The sequence below is a fragment of the Heterodontus francisci genome, chromosome 20, assembly GCF_036365525.1.
Source record: "Heterodontus francisci isolate sHetFra1 chromosome 20, sHetFra1.hap1, whole genome shotgun sequence".
Lineage (NCBI taxonomy): Eukaryota > Metazoa > Chordata > Chondrichthyes > Heterodontiformes > Heterodontidae > Heterodontus > Heterodontus francisci.
This window is the reverse complement of record NC_090390.1, coordinates 78,087,137-78,103,067: the sequence shown is the minus strand read 5'-3', so window position 1 is coordinate 78,103,067 and position 15,931 is coordinate 78,087,137. Positions and strand designations below refer to the sequence as shown.

The window sequence follows — 15,931 nt, the reverse complement described above, 5'->3', positions numbered from 1 at the left end:
GTGCTGTCTAAGGAGCCTTGAGGGGCCGAATGGCCTCCTTCTGTGCCGTAAATGACTCTTTGATTATCGTATGTAACAGGGACAATATGTGTTTAGCATATGTAGCATAATAAAATATTCCAAGGCGTTTCCCAGAAACGTTATCAAACAGAACCTGACAGCAAGCCACAGGATAGGAGATAGGTTTTAAGGAGCATCTTAAAGGAAGAAAAAGGTAGAGGGGTGGGGAATTCCTTAGGTTAAGGCCTAAACATCTGAAGACACAGCCACCAATATTGGGATGCAAGAAGTCAAGGGATGTGCAACAGGGCAGAATTGGAGGAGCAGCGCGTTCTCCCGAAGGTGCAGAGATAGGGAGGGGCGAAATCATGACTGGATTTGAACACAAAGATGAGAATTTTAAATTTGAGGCACTGGTGGACGAAGATTCAATGTTATGGTCATATTCCAGACTTTCACTGGATTAGGGAGAAGTTTTGAACAACTTTATTTTCCTGGAGCTTTCACTTATCCTTACTCAATTGCCTTAGATTAGATAAGTTGGGTGAAGTCCATTAAAGAGCAATTATACACAATTCACAGGGGTGGATACAGTTCAAGGGGTGAATACCTTGTCTCCTTTATTAAATGTGTTTTAATATTTTAAAAAGTAAATTGACCTTGCCTACTGCTGCTTTTGGATAACGTGGAGCCTGCAATCTTAGCCTGGGCATCGTGTAGGTGCTGCTGGGCTGGAATGGCAACATTGCAAAAATGAAAGCACACAGCAAACCCACGAGGCAGGACCGTGCATGTCAGAGTGCCAAGAGATTATAACTTCACACTCACGCCATTGCTCCATGCAGAAGTTGGAACAGGCCCTGGTACTGGCATCGCTGAATAGTGAATAAAAGGATTTCTTCAATCCAGGCCAAGAGGTCACCAGTCACACTTTTAACGAATGGCGTGCACGCACACACACACTCTACAGGAACTTTTTAATCTACACTTGATGTCCCATGGCTTTGTTCATGGGTAGTTTTGGGTTGTGTTGAACCAATCCTGTATCTTAAAGGTTACTGCTCTAAATGGATAGATCCCAATTTCTTCAGCTACTGCTGATGTCAGGGGGCAGTTGTAACAGTTCGTAAATTTCAGGCACCAGGTCAATGACTGGCTTTCTTTAAAAAAAAACAATCATTTTACATCTAACAAAATATCACAAGCATTTGTTAAATGCAAGATAATTCAATTAAGAAGAAAGCAAATTGGCAATCGGATTTTGTACTTTTGTATTGAGGTAGAGTAAAAAAGCAATGTTGAATTTATACAAAGCTCTGAGGCCACAGTTGGGAGTACTGGGTACAGTTTTGGACACTTCATTATAAGGCAGACAACAATAGTAATGGAAAAGGTGCAGGATAGATTCATTAGGATGTTAAGCAGAGATGAGGGGTTACAATTATGAAAAGCTCAAGTAATTAGAGTTTTTTCACTACAGCAGTAAAGGGTGAGTAGATAGGTCTTCCAGATTATGAGCTAATAAGATAAATAGTGATAGATTTCCTCTGTTGGATGACAAGATGGCAACAAGGCACATAATTAAGATAATTAGTAAAAGAAAAAGTGGGTTTATAAAAGATGTCTTTACACAGAGGGTGATTGAGTGTGGAACTCCCTACCACAACCTTAGTCAAAGCAGAGACCATAAGTTCTTAAGGGATCAGGTAGCAACTTGAAAAAGGGTGTGGGAAACAAATGAGAGCGCAAGCAGGAACAGACGAAGCTCTCATGGGGATAAAAACATCTATTTCTATGCTTCCATAATTTTAAATTTTAAAAAATGCAGTGTTGCCAAGGGAAGGGAAAGATTAATTCACAGGACAGAAAAGAAAACCAATGCTTGAAATTTTAAGAAAACAAAAGGAACGTAGTGGAAACCCAAGATCAGCCTGCACCTGGAACAGGTGAGGCAATGTCTTGGAAGTTACTCCACAGCACAACTCCTCGGGTAAGGGGTAAACCTTTCAGATCAAGCCTAACTTTCCAATGCTCTGCTGCCTGGTTTCCCCTCCTTGTTAAATACCAGTTCATCCAAAAAAAACTGCATCTCATTTTGCATCCCACACCGAGTCCCATTCACCCATCACTTCCCGTGCTTGCTGACCTACATTGGCTCATGGTCTTCCAACACCTCAAATTTAAAATTTCCAATCTTGTGTTTAAACCCTTGTTGACCTCCACTCCCTACCCCCTCCCCCCCCCCCCACCCCCCAACCACCACCATTACCCATCTCTGTAACCTTCTGCAATGCTTCAGACCCCCATCACCATCAAACGCTCCCCTCCTCTGACTCTATGAGCATTCCCTCTGCTCTTTGCCACCACCAGGGGCAGCGATGTCTTCAAGCCCCATACTGAGGAACACTCTCTCTAACCTCTCCTCCTTTAAGGCCCAATTCATTGTTTTTGGTGAACTCCCCACCCCAGACTCTCCTTCATTGGATTGACGTCCATTTTTAGGGATGCTTTTCTATGTTAAAGGCACTATTTTAAATCCAAGTTGTAGTTGTTTTATGGTACAGCATACAAGATCTTACACAACTGTGGTTGAAAAGGTCCAACAGTAACCCACCTTGACCGGTGAACAGATGAACCTGCGAGCACCTCGGAGCAGGAAACTGCTGCAATCCCCTCATTCTTCTGGAATTTATAAAGGAGAGCGCTGGAAGAGAGAAGGCTGAGGGGCGACCTGATAGAGGCCTTTACAATTATGAAGGGGTTTGATAGGATTGCCGTAGAGGGAGACCAAAACCAGGGGCCATAAATAGAAAATAGTCATTAATAAATCCCATAGGATTTTTACCGAGAGAGTGGTTAAAATGTGGAACTCGCTACCACATGGAGTAGTTAAGGTGAATAGCATAGATGCATTCAAGGGAAAGTTAGATAAACACAAGGGAGAAAAAATTTAATTATATGCAGTTTTATTTTTATTTGAAACTTCAATTGGTGAATGATTTTCATCTCAGTAAAGTCATTGACCGCCCACGTTGAACTGACTTCACAGGAACAATTGCCGCCACTCTTAATTTCCCAGTGACTGTGGTGACCTGTGCTACAATTATTGCTGAGATACTGTGTGCTGATATGATGCTGCTGCTGCACATGGCGCATTCTTCCTGGTGGTGCCTTGCTGGCGAACAAGGTAATTAATGGATGATTTGTTGTGAGGTAACATTACATGACAGCCCATGGCAAACAGTGTGAATTTCTATGTTAAAATTGCATGCAGTTGAAGTTACTGCTGAAAATCTGAAATTTGAAGAGTCCCAGAGGCAGAAGGGCCAACTTGAGGGGGACTGGAGTGATCACTAGTCCTAGGAATAATGTGGCAAGACGCTTAAAAGAAAAATGACCATGAGATCAGAAAACACTATTGATTTTTTAATAAATCATTAAAATACCCATTGGAAAATTACAATGTGATGTTAAAACCAAGTTAAAGCTAGCAGTTGGTAGGAGTACTCCAAGGAGCGTGCCTTCACGTGAAAACCGTGATTACTTAAGACCAGACCAGCCTAGTATGCATCTGTATGAAGCTCCCTGCAGTTAATTTGAAAGAATTTCCTTTTGCATTCAGTAGTTTCTACCTGCATACTTCAAGACTTTTTATTTCAAAAGTGTTTTTAAATCGAAATAGCAAATCTAATTTTAAATCCACACTTTCCCAGTTAATGTGTCACACAGAGATGGCCCCCCTTTCCACCCCATTAAAAAAAAAACTTTCCCTAATCTTGTGAATGGAACTGGAAATCCCATAGTCACTCTCCTACACAGCATCCACTATTCAGTCAGTGTGGCACTGAACACTACACAGTGCAGTTCCCCTCCCCTCCCCACCCAACCCAACCCCAACCAAAAACAGGGTTCATTTCAGCAGCCCTGCTGCCAGTTAATGTACCCATCTCAATCTGCACCTCAAGGGCTCCCTCACCAACGAGGCTAACTATGAACCAACCAAGCTTGGTTAAACTCTATGTGATACAAGTTCCTTTGGCTCCGTTGTAAATCAGTTAGAATGGTTGAACCGACCCTCATTTTCCATCTTAGTATCACATGACCCTTTCCCAATGGCTTCCTTCCCTCCAACAGTCAGCCTCAGATCTTCGCTGTCATGTAACGTCACCGACACAATTGAAAATCTGCACTTGGTGACCATGGTCTGAAGCCATCAAGATCCTGCAAAAAGCCGTTTGGTTCACTTGCCAATTAGCTTAAACGGCAGTCCCCGCCGGTTATTAGAGGAGACAGTCATTCCCAGAGTTGTTGAGGCAGCACACCAAATAAATGACTTGAAATATCAGCATAAATCGACTGCTCACTGTATCCTAACACCAGATACAAAGTTACGGAAGTATTGGGGTGTGCGGGGAGGGGAAGGGAAAGGTGGCTTGTATGTTGTACAGTAATATGGATAGATGGCCAAGGGTGAATTAGAGGTGTGCTCAGGCCCTGATAACAGGTTTGGCATATCTGCGTGCACAGACAGAACAAACTAAACGTGTGCACGTGCACACATACTGAATCTGTAATTGACCAAACATTGTTCTAGCTATACTTCAGTGTAGTACAGCACTGCTGGAGGTCCGTCACTTGGATGAGACGTTAAAGTGAAGTCCAGGCTACCCTCCCAGGTGGGCACTAAAGATCCTTTGTTAACATTCAAACAGCGGCAGGGGCGTTCTCCCCAGTTTCCTGGATATTTACCCCTTGACCAACACCTAAAACAGATGATAGGGTCAATTATTTCATTGCTGTTTGTGGGATTTTGCTGTCGGCAAATTTGGTTGTCTCGATTCCTACATTACAACAGTGACTGCACTTTAAAAGTAATTCATTGGTTGTAAAGCGCTTTGGGATGTCCTGAGGTCATGAAAGGCGGTATATGTAAATCCCAGTCTTTCTTTTTTATACACACAGTGGTCATAATCTCGACACTGTGTAAAAGAGGCAAATGGTTCAGGTAAATGCATTTGCGATCTTGTGACACAGAGTGCATGCAGAGGAAATCTTCCTCTCGTGCTAGTAAATGAATTGGAGGCAGAGTACTGGTGGTGAAGTGCTGGTGAGAGGGAGAGTGACTATTCTCACTAGCACAGCAGGTCAGAGTCGTTCACAGATATAAAGCACACCAAATTGAGGGGCGCCCGAACATCAGTCAATACCAACTTAGTTTGACAGAGGAAACTTTTTTTTAAAATTCAGCTCACCAATAGCATCCATGCCAGTCAGGCACTACCCACATTAAAGTTATAGTTACAGACTCAGCACAAAGAAAAATTGCATATCCAACCCAGTTATGGCTTTTTTTGTTTTTTGCTGTGTCAAATTCTGTAGGTGATCGGATCATCTAGTCTTCCCATGCTTCCTGAACCTCCACACGCAATGAGAACGTAAAAACTAAAGCCTTAGCAACCGAAATAATGAAACTTGTGCTTCTGTAGAGAGTGTGATACATAATGCAGAAAGATGTCCTTTATGCAGTTTAAAGCTGGTATTCACAGTCCTAGAAGAGAGGAGAACCATCATCCCTTCTATTCAAAAGTACACTGTGCGTCAGTTCTAAAGTCTCCTAAGTTTTTATATCATTTGTGATTTCAACCCAGATGGATAAAGCTGTCTCTTACAAGGACACAGATAAAGAAAAGTGGTCTTTTCAAATGACACAAGATGAATGTAGGGTCACGATCCCATGCAAATATGTTTTGATTAAAAATTTAAATGTTGGTTACAAAATTCCAGTTGATGTCATAATTGCTTCTATACCACAATACGACAGGCCAACACTAACCATCACAGAGTGCCATTCTTGTAGCTAGCCTGACCAATTTCTCTTGGTTCAATACTGCCAGCTCAGTCTCTGTTCCATAACACCAGCAATCTGGCATTTATCATCTGTTTCTTCTCTTTCTTCCAAGTACACACGACACCAGAATGGTTCTGAAGCTCAACGAAAATAGAGTACTAGGAGTCCTCGAGTACAAATGTCAAATAGTGCAGCCGACGAGGGAGCTGCAGTTAGGTTTGGGAGTCATGATGCTGATGACCTTGCAGCAACTCATTTTCATTGATGGTGTCCAGCAAAAGACACACCGGCTCCTCAGTGATGTCTGGACCGTGTTGCTCCTTGCAATCCTGTTGCTCGCGTGCTTCAGTGAGGCTCTCCTCCCTCGTGTCCGTACGAGGGCAGGAGTCACACACGTTACAGCTGTCACAGAACTCCACTGCACTCCCCAAACCATCAATCAGACCATCCAATTCTTTCGGATCATCGTCTCTGTTACAAACACAAACCTCGATACCAGAATCTCCGGTGAACCTTCGGTGCCTCCCGGGGGTCTTATCTACGTCCTTGATTTCCAAGCAGGACTGGTGATGCCAACTCTCGATCTTGGAGGAAGAGCTTGGATAATAATCAGTCAGTTGCTCCTTCTCGGGGCAGCTCAGTTCCTCTTCCAGGTCCAAGCAACAAGCTCGCACGGGCTCTAGTTCAGTGCCGGCAACCAGATCCTCCGCCTGATTGGCTGTCGGCGTTTTGTTCAAGCTATGCTCCGAGTAAGTGAGCGGAGAGTCCAGGTCCAGCGCGCTCCCTTGACGGGGAACCACCTCGCAGACCGTCAGCACAGAGTTACTTGGGGTGGTTGGAGACCTATCTGGCTCGGGATTGGAGGAGCCATTGCAAGCTGTGACGCACTGCTGATGAAAGGCACTGTAGGGAGGTGGCGGAGTCACAGGTCTGTTCACCACTTCTTCATAAGGAGGGAGTAAATAACTTGGCAAAAATCCTGGGTTTTTTTTTTCCAGAAAGGGTTGAATGGAAGAGGAGAAAAGAAAAACATATTTATATTTATAATGCAAATATATTTCATCGCAATACTAGAATTATCAAGGGGTGCTGAACAGACAGGAACAATGGTTCTTCTGGGTGTTACACTTTATCATGTGAAAATTTCACAAGACCCAAGCACCATCTTAATGATGATCATGAATTAGCACTTAACCCCTACAACAACTTGCATTTACATAGCACCTTTAACATAGAAAAGTTACCCAAGGTGCTTCACAGGAGCGATCACACAAATTTGACACCGAGTTACAGAAGGAGATATTAGGACAGGTGACCAAGAGCTAGGTTTTAAAGGAGCGACGAGAGGTGAAGGGGGGGGGGGGGGGGGGAGGGGTTCAGGGAGGGAATTCCAGAGTTCAAGCAGTTGAAGGCACAGCCTCTAGTGATGGAGTGATTAAAATTGGGGATGTGCAAGAGTCCCAGAACTGGATATCTTGAACGGTTGGGGGGACCTGGAGATGACGACAGAAATAGGGAGGAGTCAGGCCTTGCAGAGATTTGAAAATAAGAATAAGAATTTTAAAAATCAAGGTGTACAACAGAATAATGACAGTGAACAATTTTTCCACCTTATTGCTCATGAGTGTTTAACTGGCTAAGTTTTTATTTCTAGCTTGTCAATCACAAGATTTAAGAGAAAATGGAAAATATTAAAAAAGGAGTAAAAAGGAGGGAAGTGGGGTGAGAATAGATAGCTAAAATTGGGCAGTTAGCACAAACACAGACCCAATGAATAAATAATGCCTACCTATGCTGAAATTTCTAGTTACATAAAACTGAGATAGTGTACAAAAAAAACACTAGTAGTTGCAAGCTTAAATTGGAAAGATATGCGTGTGTATATTTTGATAGACTGAATAGAGAGATAAATTGGGAGATAGTAAAATACAGCTGGGTTGCAAGTTACATTAAAATAGATTGTCAGAGGAACAGAAAGGCTGCCATACTGTTGGAGGCAGAAGTCATCAAAAAAAAGAGTCTGCTTTTCTGCTGCTCCCCTTCAGGTACTTCCCAAAGTGTGTTCTTTACTCGAGGGAGCAAATGGATGTAACTTCTGCCAGGACACTCCAAAACAGCTCTATGACCTGCTACCACAGGGCAGGGAAGAGCATTTTCCCCTCCGTTCCCTCCCTTTACTGAGGCTACGCTCAGTCTCCAAGTGCCCAGAGGTTCATTGTAATTAATAAAGGAACTCTACTGAATCACAATTTGCTGCTGATCAGTGGCCTCCAATGAACCATGTGCTTCCATCAGCTGTCCATCTGCTCTCTGGCAAAGGGAGGCTGGGTATTCCCAACTTCAACTCTGCAGCAAGCTGGTGGTTGGGGGGCTGTGGGGTGGGGGGGGGGGGGGGCAGTCAAAATGCAACTATTCAATACACCTATTGGTGCTACTTTTTGTTTTCTTCCTATGGGAAAGGCAAATGCCAGCCCTCCAGTCAGCAAATCAAGTCAGGAGTGTGATGGAATACTCTGCACTTGCCTGGATGGGTGCAGCTCCAACAACACTCAAGAAGCTCAACACCATCCAGGAAAGCAGCCCACTTGATCGGCACCCCATCCACAAACATTCACTCCCTCCACCACCCACGCACAGTGGCAGCAGTGTGTACCATCTACAAGATGCATTGCAGCAACGCACCAAGGCTCCTTCGACAGCACCTTCCAAACCCGCAAACTCCACCACCGAAAAGGACAAGAGCAGCAGATGCATGGGAACACCACCACCTGCAAGTTCCCCTCCAAGTCACACACCATCCTGATTTGGAACTATATCGCTGTTCCTTCACTGTCGCTGGGTCAAAATCCTGGAATTCCCTTCCTAACAGCACTGTGGGTGTATCTACCCCACATGGACTGCAGTGGTTCAAGAAAGCAGCTCGCCACCACCTTCTTAAGGGCAAGAAGGGATGGGCAATAAATGCCGTCCTAGCCAGTGACACCCACAGCCCATGAACAAATATTTTTTAAAATGGCCACTGTGGTATGAGGAGTTCACAGGTACAATAGACCTGTTTAATACTTCATGAAGTAGCACATGTTAGAGCAGCCACTGAGCAATAAATCAATAATGAAGATAATGGACTATGTTCCGGTTGATTTTGTTTGTTCCAAATAAATAGAGAGCGCGGGGGGGTGGCGCGGGTGTAAAGGGGGTAAACAATTTTTGGCTGTATAAGGCCAGGTTTAGACTCATGTCAGGAGGTGGTTCTCTTCCCAGAAAATAATGGACCTGTGGGACAGGCTGCCGGTTCAGGAAGTCGATGCCAACTTGTTGAATTCCTTCAGGTGAGAACAGGACCTGTTTCTGGTTTGGGGCTGTCCTCACCTCATAGAAAATGTAGGTACCTCACGTTCAGATTGATCACCAGAACTAGCTTCAATCGTCTGGACGAGTTGCAGAGGAATTTCCCAAACAGTTTCCCCCCCAAAGTGGCTAGGGTGTTTTTTTTCTGCCTCTCCCAGGATATCTCACAGTTTCGGGTTGGGTGGAGAGAAGACATAGTGATGCACAAGGTGGTGCAGGCTGGATGCACCTCTCCATCTTGTTCATATTGGCATTGTAGCCAGTAACACAAATATTCTCTACTGTATATAATCTACCGTAGTTGTCTAATGCCAATGTCATTCAAGACAAATGGAAATTACAGTCATGCTTCAGTAAACATTAGCAAGCAAGTTAAAGAGTGAAAGGGTTTCACTTTAGTTTGTGGCTTCACTAGTGATGCTTCATTCAAGCACATTCTGGCCAGAGGCTGTTTTTCAGGTCAGGTAAAGAGGGATTCTCACCATCAACAGCCAGTTAACATTTTGAAAACAGTTGCAAAGATTTCTAAAGAAGAATTTTTTCTCCACTGAATTTAGTCCTGATTTGAAAACGAGTTAGGAAAGGGAATGAAGGATACAAATAAAGGGGGAGGCACAGGGAGGCAGAGGAAGGAAGTAGAAAAACCCCACATATATGGAGGTAGGCTTACAGAGAGAGAGGCACAAACTCACACTGAGATAGAGATACACAGGCACACGCAGAGATAGGCATACAGAGTGAGATTCACGCAGAAACTGACTTGCGCAGAAACAGACATGCAGAGAACGAGAGAGAGAGAAAAAATGTGCCGGTACTGGCTTGATCGGTAGGAGACTAACAGGAAGCACAAATTATGAATATATGAACATACGAATTAGGTGCAGGAGTAGGCCACTCAGCCATTCAATAAGTTCATGGCTGAACTGATTACTCCACATTTCCACCTACCCCTGATAACCTTCCATCCCCTTGCTTATCAAGAATCTATCTACCTCTGCCTTAAAAACATTCAAAGGCTCTGCTTCCACCACCTTCTGAGGAAGAGAATTCCAAAGACACACAACCCTCAGAGAAAAAATTTCTCATCTTTGTCTTAAATGGGAGACCCCTTATTTTCAAACAGTGATCCCTGGTTCTAGATTCTCCCACAAGGGAAAACATCCTTAAGACATCCACCCTGTCAAGACCCCTCAGGATCTTATATGTTTCAAATCAGGTTGCCTCTTACTCTTCTAAATTCCAGCGGATACAAGCCTATCCTGTCCAACCTTTCCTCATAAGACAGCCCACCCATTCTAGGCATCAATCTAGTAAACCTTCTCTGTACTGCCTCCAATGCATTTACATACTTCCTTAAATAAGGAGACCAGTACTGTACACAGTACTCCAGATGTGGTCTCACCAATGACCTGAAGAGCTGAAGCACAACCTACTTTTGTATTCAATTCCCCTCATGATAAACGATAACATTCTATTAGCTTTCCTAATTACGTGCTGTACCTGCATACTAACCTTTTGTGATTCATGCACTAGGACACCCAGATCCCTCTGTATCTCAGAGCTCTGCAATCTCTCACCATTTAGATAAGATGCTTCTTTTTTATTTTTCCTGCCAAAGTGGACAATTTCACACTTTCCCACATTATACTCCTTTTGCCAGGTCTTTGCCCACTCACTTAATCTATCCATATCCCTTTGTAGCCTCCTTATGTCCTCTTCACAAGTTACTTTCCTACCTAAAAGCCCTCAGGATGAGTCAGGATCTGTCACATTGTTGGGGTCAATAACCTTCCCAATTTCCAGGTTCCACAGCTACTGATGAAACAAAATAATGCATGAAATAAAAATAATTAATCCAAATTCTGTTTGATCTGTCCCCTCAAAATGTGAATTTTATGTTCCTCGAGAGTGGGTTACAAGTGATAGAAGACTTTCCACTTCAGTGTCAACATCAAGCTGCTTCAGGTCATGTACAGACAGCACGGTTAGATGCAGAATAAAGCTTCTTCAACTCTATTCCAAACTTGCCCTCGGAGCTGAATCTGTGTGCCAGTTTCCACTTCCCATACCAGCCACCCTGTGGCCTTCGAGTGAGATTGGCAACTAAAATCAAAACCAGTGCCAGTTTTGCCCTGTGGACCCACACCCACAAACCTGGAAAAAAAACTCTTCAATTTCTCATCTCACCATACAATCAATAGAGACTTTGATCTCATCAGTCCAGACTGGATTCAGACCCAGGTCCAAGGTTGTAAAAGACCAATTTTTAACCCACCAAACTGGATCAAACCCTTTAATATGGGTTAAAAAGACCAATATTTAACTTATTTCAAATACTCAGTTCTATATTGTTAAGAGTGAAATCTGTGATCAAATTCAGAGTGAAGAAGGACAACCAAAAAAAAAAAAAAAAAACTTGAAACCTAGATTTTGCTTGTTCCCCTCATTTCACTGGAAGTAGGGATTTGTTGCGGGAAAAATTACAATTAGCCCTTTGGAACAGGAGTTGGCCATATGGCTCGTGCCTGTTCCGCCATTAAATGAGATCGGGGTTTATCTGTGATCTAACTCCACATATATGCCTTTGCTTAATATCCTCCAATGCCCTTGCTTCGCAAAAATCAATCTCAGATTTAAAATGATCAATCTAGCATCGATTGCCATTTACAAAAGAGAGTTCCAAACTTCTACCACCCTTCCCTAGTTTCACTGCTGAAAGGTCTGGCTCTAATTTTTAGACAATGCTCCCTATTGTTAGGCCGGGATTTTACCCTTAGCGGACGGGAGCCATCCACCAACTGAAAAGTCGGTGGCGAACCTGCTTCCACCTGGCCTGGGGATCCGACCCATATTTTGCTGCTCCCCAGCCTTTAATTGCTCTGATCAAGGACTTCCACCCGCTTGAGGCAGAAGGACCCGCTTAATAGAACTGCCGGCCAATCAGCGGGCTGGCAGCTCTTAGTCCCAGCAGCGCAACTGGGAGCGTTGGTCACTGCTGGGACTGCAGCCCAGCTTCAAGGTGAAGATGTCGACAAGCTCCGGAACCAAGGTAAGTGTTTGTTGCCTCGCCGGGGGTGATTGGTCGGGCCGCAACGAAGCAAGGGTGGTCAACTGGGGGGGACGGGGAGGGGCGTGTTGGGGGTGGTTGGGGCAGCGGGGGCGGCCCTCAATCGGGCACAGGGTGCCCAATCACGAGAGCCCCCACCCCCAAGCCGTCAGAGAGCCGCCTGTTTTTGTCAGGTGGCTTTCCTTGGGCCTGGGCTGCTCGACTAGCCACAAGTAAAATCCCCATGGTGGCCACTTAAGGGCCTTGATTGGCCTGGGGCGGGCAGGCTGTTTTTCACCGCTGCCGCCCTGCATAAGGTGGCGGTGGAGGCGGGGGCAGGTCGGGAAGGGCCCCCCCGAGCCTCCTGCTCCATTTTATGTCCCCCCCCCACCACCCTCCCCACACCGTCCCGCTCTTTTGTGGGTGTGGGGGGGGGGGGGGGGGGGGGGTGGGGGGGTGTAAAATGCTAGCTGTAGTCTCTCCTAACCAGTGGAAATTGTTTCTCTCTTTCTATTGTATCTGTTCACCTTAATAGCTTGATCTTAATATCATGGAGTAAGAAATCCTTTCCTACAGAACACACATCTGGAAAAGTGACACTAAATTAAAAAAAAAGATAATTTTCTGGAACCCGAATGAATATTTTGTTCCTTTCCAGTTTTTGTTTTTCTCTTTCTCTTTTGCTGAGGTGCAGCCTGAGGGAACCAGGAATCCTCCAGTGCTTTGCTCGAGTGTCATATTTCAAGGGTGAACCTGGGTAGAAAGTACTCGGCATCACTGCTGTCCCCTAATCCCTGGGCGGCACAGTGGGGCAGTGGTTAGCACCGCAGCCTCACAGCTCCAGGGACCCAGGTTCAATTCTGGGTACTGCCTGTGCGGAGTTTGCAAGTTGTCCCTGTGACCGCGTGGGTTTCCTCCGGGTGCTCCGGTTTCCTCCCACAGTCAAAGACTTGCAGGTGATAGGTAAATTGGCCCTAGTGTAGGTAGGTGGTAGGGAATATGGGATTACTGTAGGGTTAGTATAAATGGGTGGTTATTGGTTGGCACAGACTCGATGGGCCTGTTTCAGTGCTGTATCTGAAATAAATAATCCAGTCAGTTATCAACAGGTATCCCCTGAAAGCCCACGATCACTGACATTAATCCCAGTGCCTCCACAGCAAATCCAGCAAGACCAATAATCAAACCCAAGGACTAGTCCAGCCTCCTCCATATGGTGCCACCAAACATGCCTACACAAGAGAGGTCACATATCCTGACTCTGCACCACTTAGAGGGGAGTCTTGTCTGCTGGGAGCCCACATCAAAAATTCAGGTGCATAATGTACATAACATCTTCAAAAATAGGAAAAACGTTTTTTCTTCTTTGAAAGGAAAAACGTCTTTAGTAGAGTGGCTAGAATGTGGAATTTACTACCACAAAAAGTAGTTGAGACGAATAATAGATGCATTTAAGGCACAGCTCGATCCGTACATGGGGGAGAAAAGATAGGATTAAGTGATGCAGGATGGGAGGAAGCTCATGTGGAGCATATTCAACAGCATGGACCATTTGGGGCGAATGGCCTGTTCCTCTGCTGGAAAATTCTTTGCAATTCTGTGTAACTTTTGTAGCAAACGGGGCATAAAATTGCGTGCAGCACATGGCTGAATTTCCAATGCAAAGTGGCAGCAAGCAGCACCCTGGTCAGAAAGACCAGTCCTAATAAACTGAGGTAGAAGCAACACACTGCCGCTAGAGCGTATTGCTGGCAACGCAGACATCAGTTCATCCCTGCAAAAACAACAAGTCGATGTTCTGAAAGGGTTAATAACGCACAACTGCCCAGGATATCACAATTTGCAATTGAGACACGTACTCAGGTAGAGTGGAAGCAGGGAGTAGTTACGGGCTCCCTGATAGGCGATGAGGTTGATCTCGTGCTGCCGTTGCTGTTGCTGCAGGCGGAGCTTGGCTCGCCGATGATGACAGACGCAGCAGCAGCTCAGGATGATGATGATGGTCCAAACGAGCCAGAACCCTGGAGAGAGAAGAGGAGAAATATCATACAGCTGAATTACAATTTAACAACTTAAAACCCCAGCCACCATTGTCCAGTCAACTACACCGAGATTTAAAGGGACTCATAAGAGGAGGTAAATTAGAATAGAAATTGCACATTAGCCTTTCCAAGGAACCAAAGAATTGCTGCGAAGTTTAGTGATGAGAAACGGTCAAGCTATATCCATCTATTTGTGATAAACAGCCACCAGTTCAATCACAGATGGGTCAAAACTGATAGCAGTGATGTTGATTTTCATGTCATGGGTCATGATAAAAACCCTTCTTTATTCCCTGGCGTGTCATGCATGCAGATACTATTGCCTAGCTGGGTAAATGCACTGGCCAAGAAATTTGCAAGTATATAATCCTCCCCGTCCCCCGGAACTCACCATCTGTGCTAAATTGACTGACGACTGGCAAAACACGCTTTTAAAATGCCTTTGGTCCCCATGGGCGTGGGAAAGTAAAACAAAACAAAAAAAGCCAACCAGATGTCTTCCATGCTCTGTAAATTTCAATTCATCCAAAATTCTGCTGCCCGTATCCTAATGCGCACCAAATCCCATTCACCCAATACCCCATGTTTGCTGACCTACACTGGTTCCCAGTCCAGGACTGCCTTGAATTAAAAATTTACATTGTTGTGTTCAAATGCCTTCATGTCCTTGTCCCTTCCCATCTCTGTAACCTCCTCCAACCCTCTGCGATCACTGTGCTCTTCCAGGTCTGGCCTCTTGTGCATTCCTGATTTCCTTCACTCCACCACTGCTTTCAGTGGCCGTGCTTTCAGTTGCTTAAGTCCTAAGCTCTGGAATAGAAACGTAGAAAATAGGAGGAGAAGGCCATTCGGCCCTTCGGGCCTGCTCCACCATTCATTATGATCATGGCTGATCCTCCAACTCAGTAACCTGTTCCCGCTTTCGCCCCATATCCTTTGATCCCTTTAAACCCAAGAGCTATATCTAACTCCTCTTGAAAACATACAATGTTTTGGCCTCAACTGCTTTCTGTTGTTACGAATTCCACAGGCTCACCACTCTCTGTGTGAAGAAATTTCTCATCTCAATCCTGAAACGTTTACCCTATATCCTATGACCCCTGGTTATGGACTCCCCCACCATCGGGAACATCCTTGCTGCACCTACCCTGTCAAGTCCTGTTAGAATGTTATAGGTTTCTATGAGATCCCCCCCCTCACTCTTCTGAACTCCAGCGAATATAATCCTAACTGACTCAATCTCTCCTCAATCTCAATACCCTCTTTAAACCTCTCCACCTCTCTATCTCTACTTTTAAGATGCTCATTAAAACCTACCTGTATCACCTGGCTTTTGATTGTCCGTCTTAATGTTTCCTTATGTGGCTCAGTGTTAAATATCGTCCGACAACACTCCTGTGAAGCATTTGAGTCTTTTTACGATGTTAAAGATGCTACATAAATGCAATTTTTGGATGCTGCCCGCAAACACTATCCACGCCCCAATGTAAAGTACATGTGAAAGGCTGAGTGGGGTGGGTTCGGCTGTGAAACTCCCAATGACTTAAGTAGCCTGCAAAGCTCAACATGTCAAGAATGGTCAGGTGGAAGAGGCATTGGAGGACTGCGAACTCAAGTAGACCAGAAGTCAACAGCTTATGGTGAGGG

At 44.7% G+C, this 15,931-nt stretch overlaps 1 protein-coding gene across 3 annotated transcripts in view; it reads right to left on the bottom strand.

The window, feature by feature from the left end:
* Positions 1-3,413: 3,413 nt before the first annotated feature.
* The window catches only part of wbp1la (WW domain binding protein 1-like a), an 82,353-nt gene continuing 69,835 nt past the window's right edge, over positions 3,414-15,931 (bottom strand). For all 3 annotated transcript variants that reach the window (XM_068053068.1, XM_068053071.1, XM_068053070.1), the window contains 2 exons: positions 14,102-14,263; positions 3,414-6,827 (listed from right to left, as the gene is read on the bottom strand). In XM_068053068.1, coding sequence (XP_067909169.1) covers positions 6,061-6,827; positions 14,102-14,263 — 929 coding nt within the window. In that variant the 3' untranslated portion in view covers positions 3,414-6,060. The remainder of the gene's footprint in view (positions 6,828-14,101; positions 14,264-15,931) is intronic.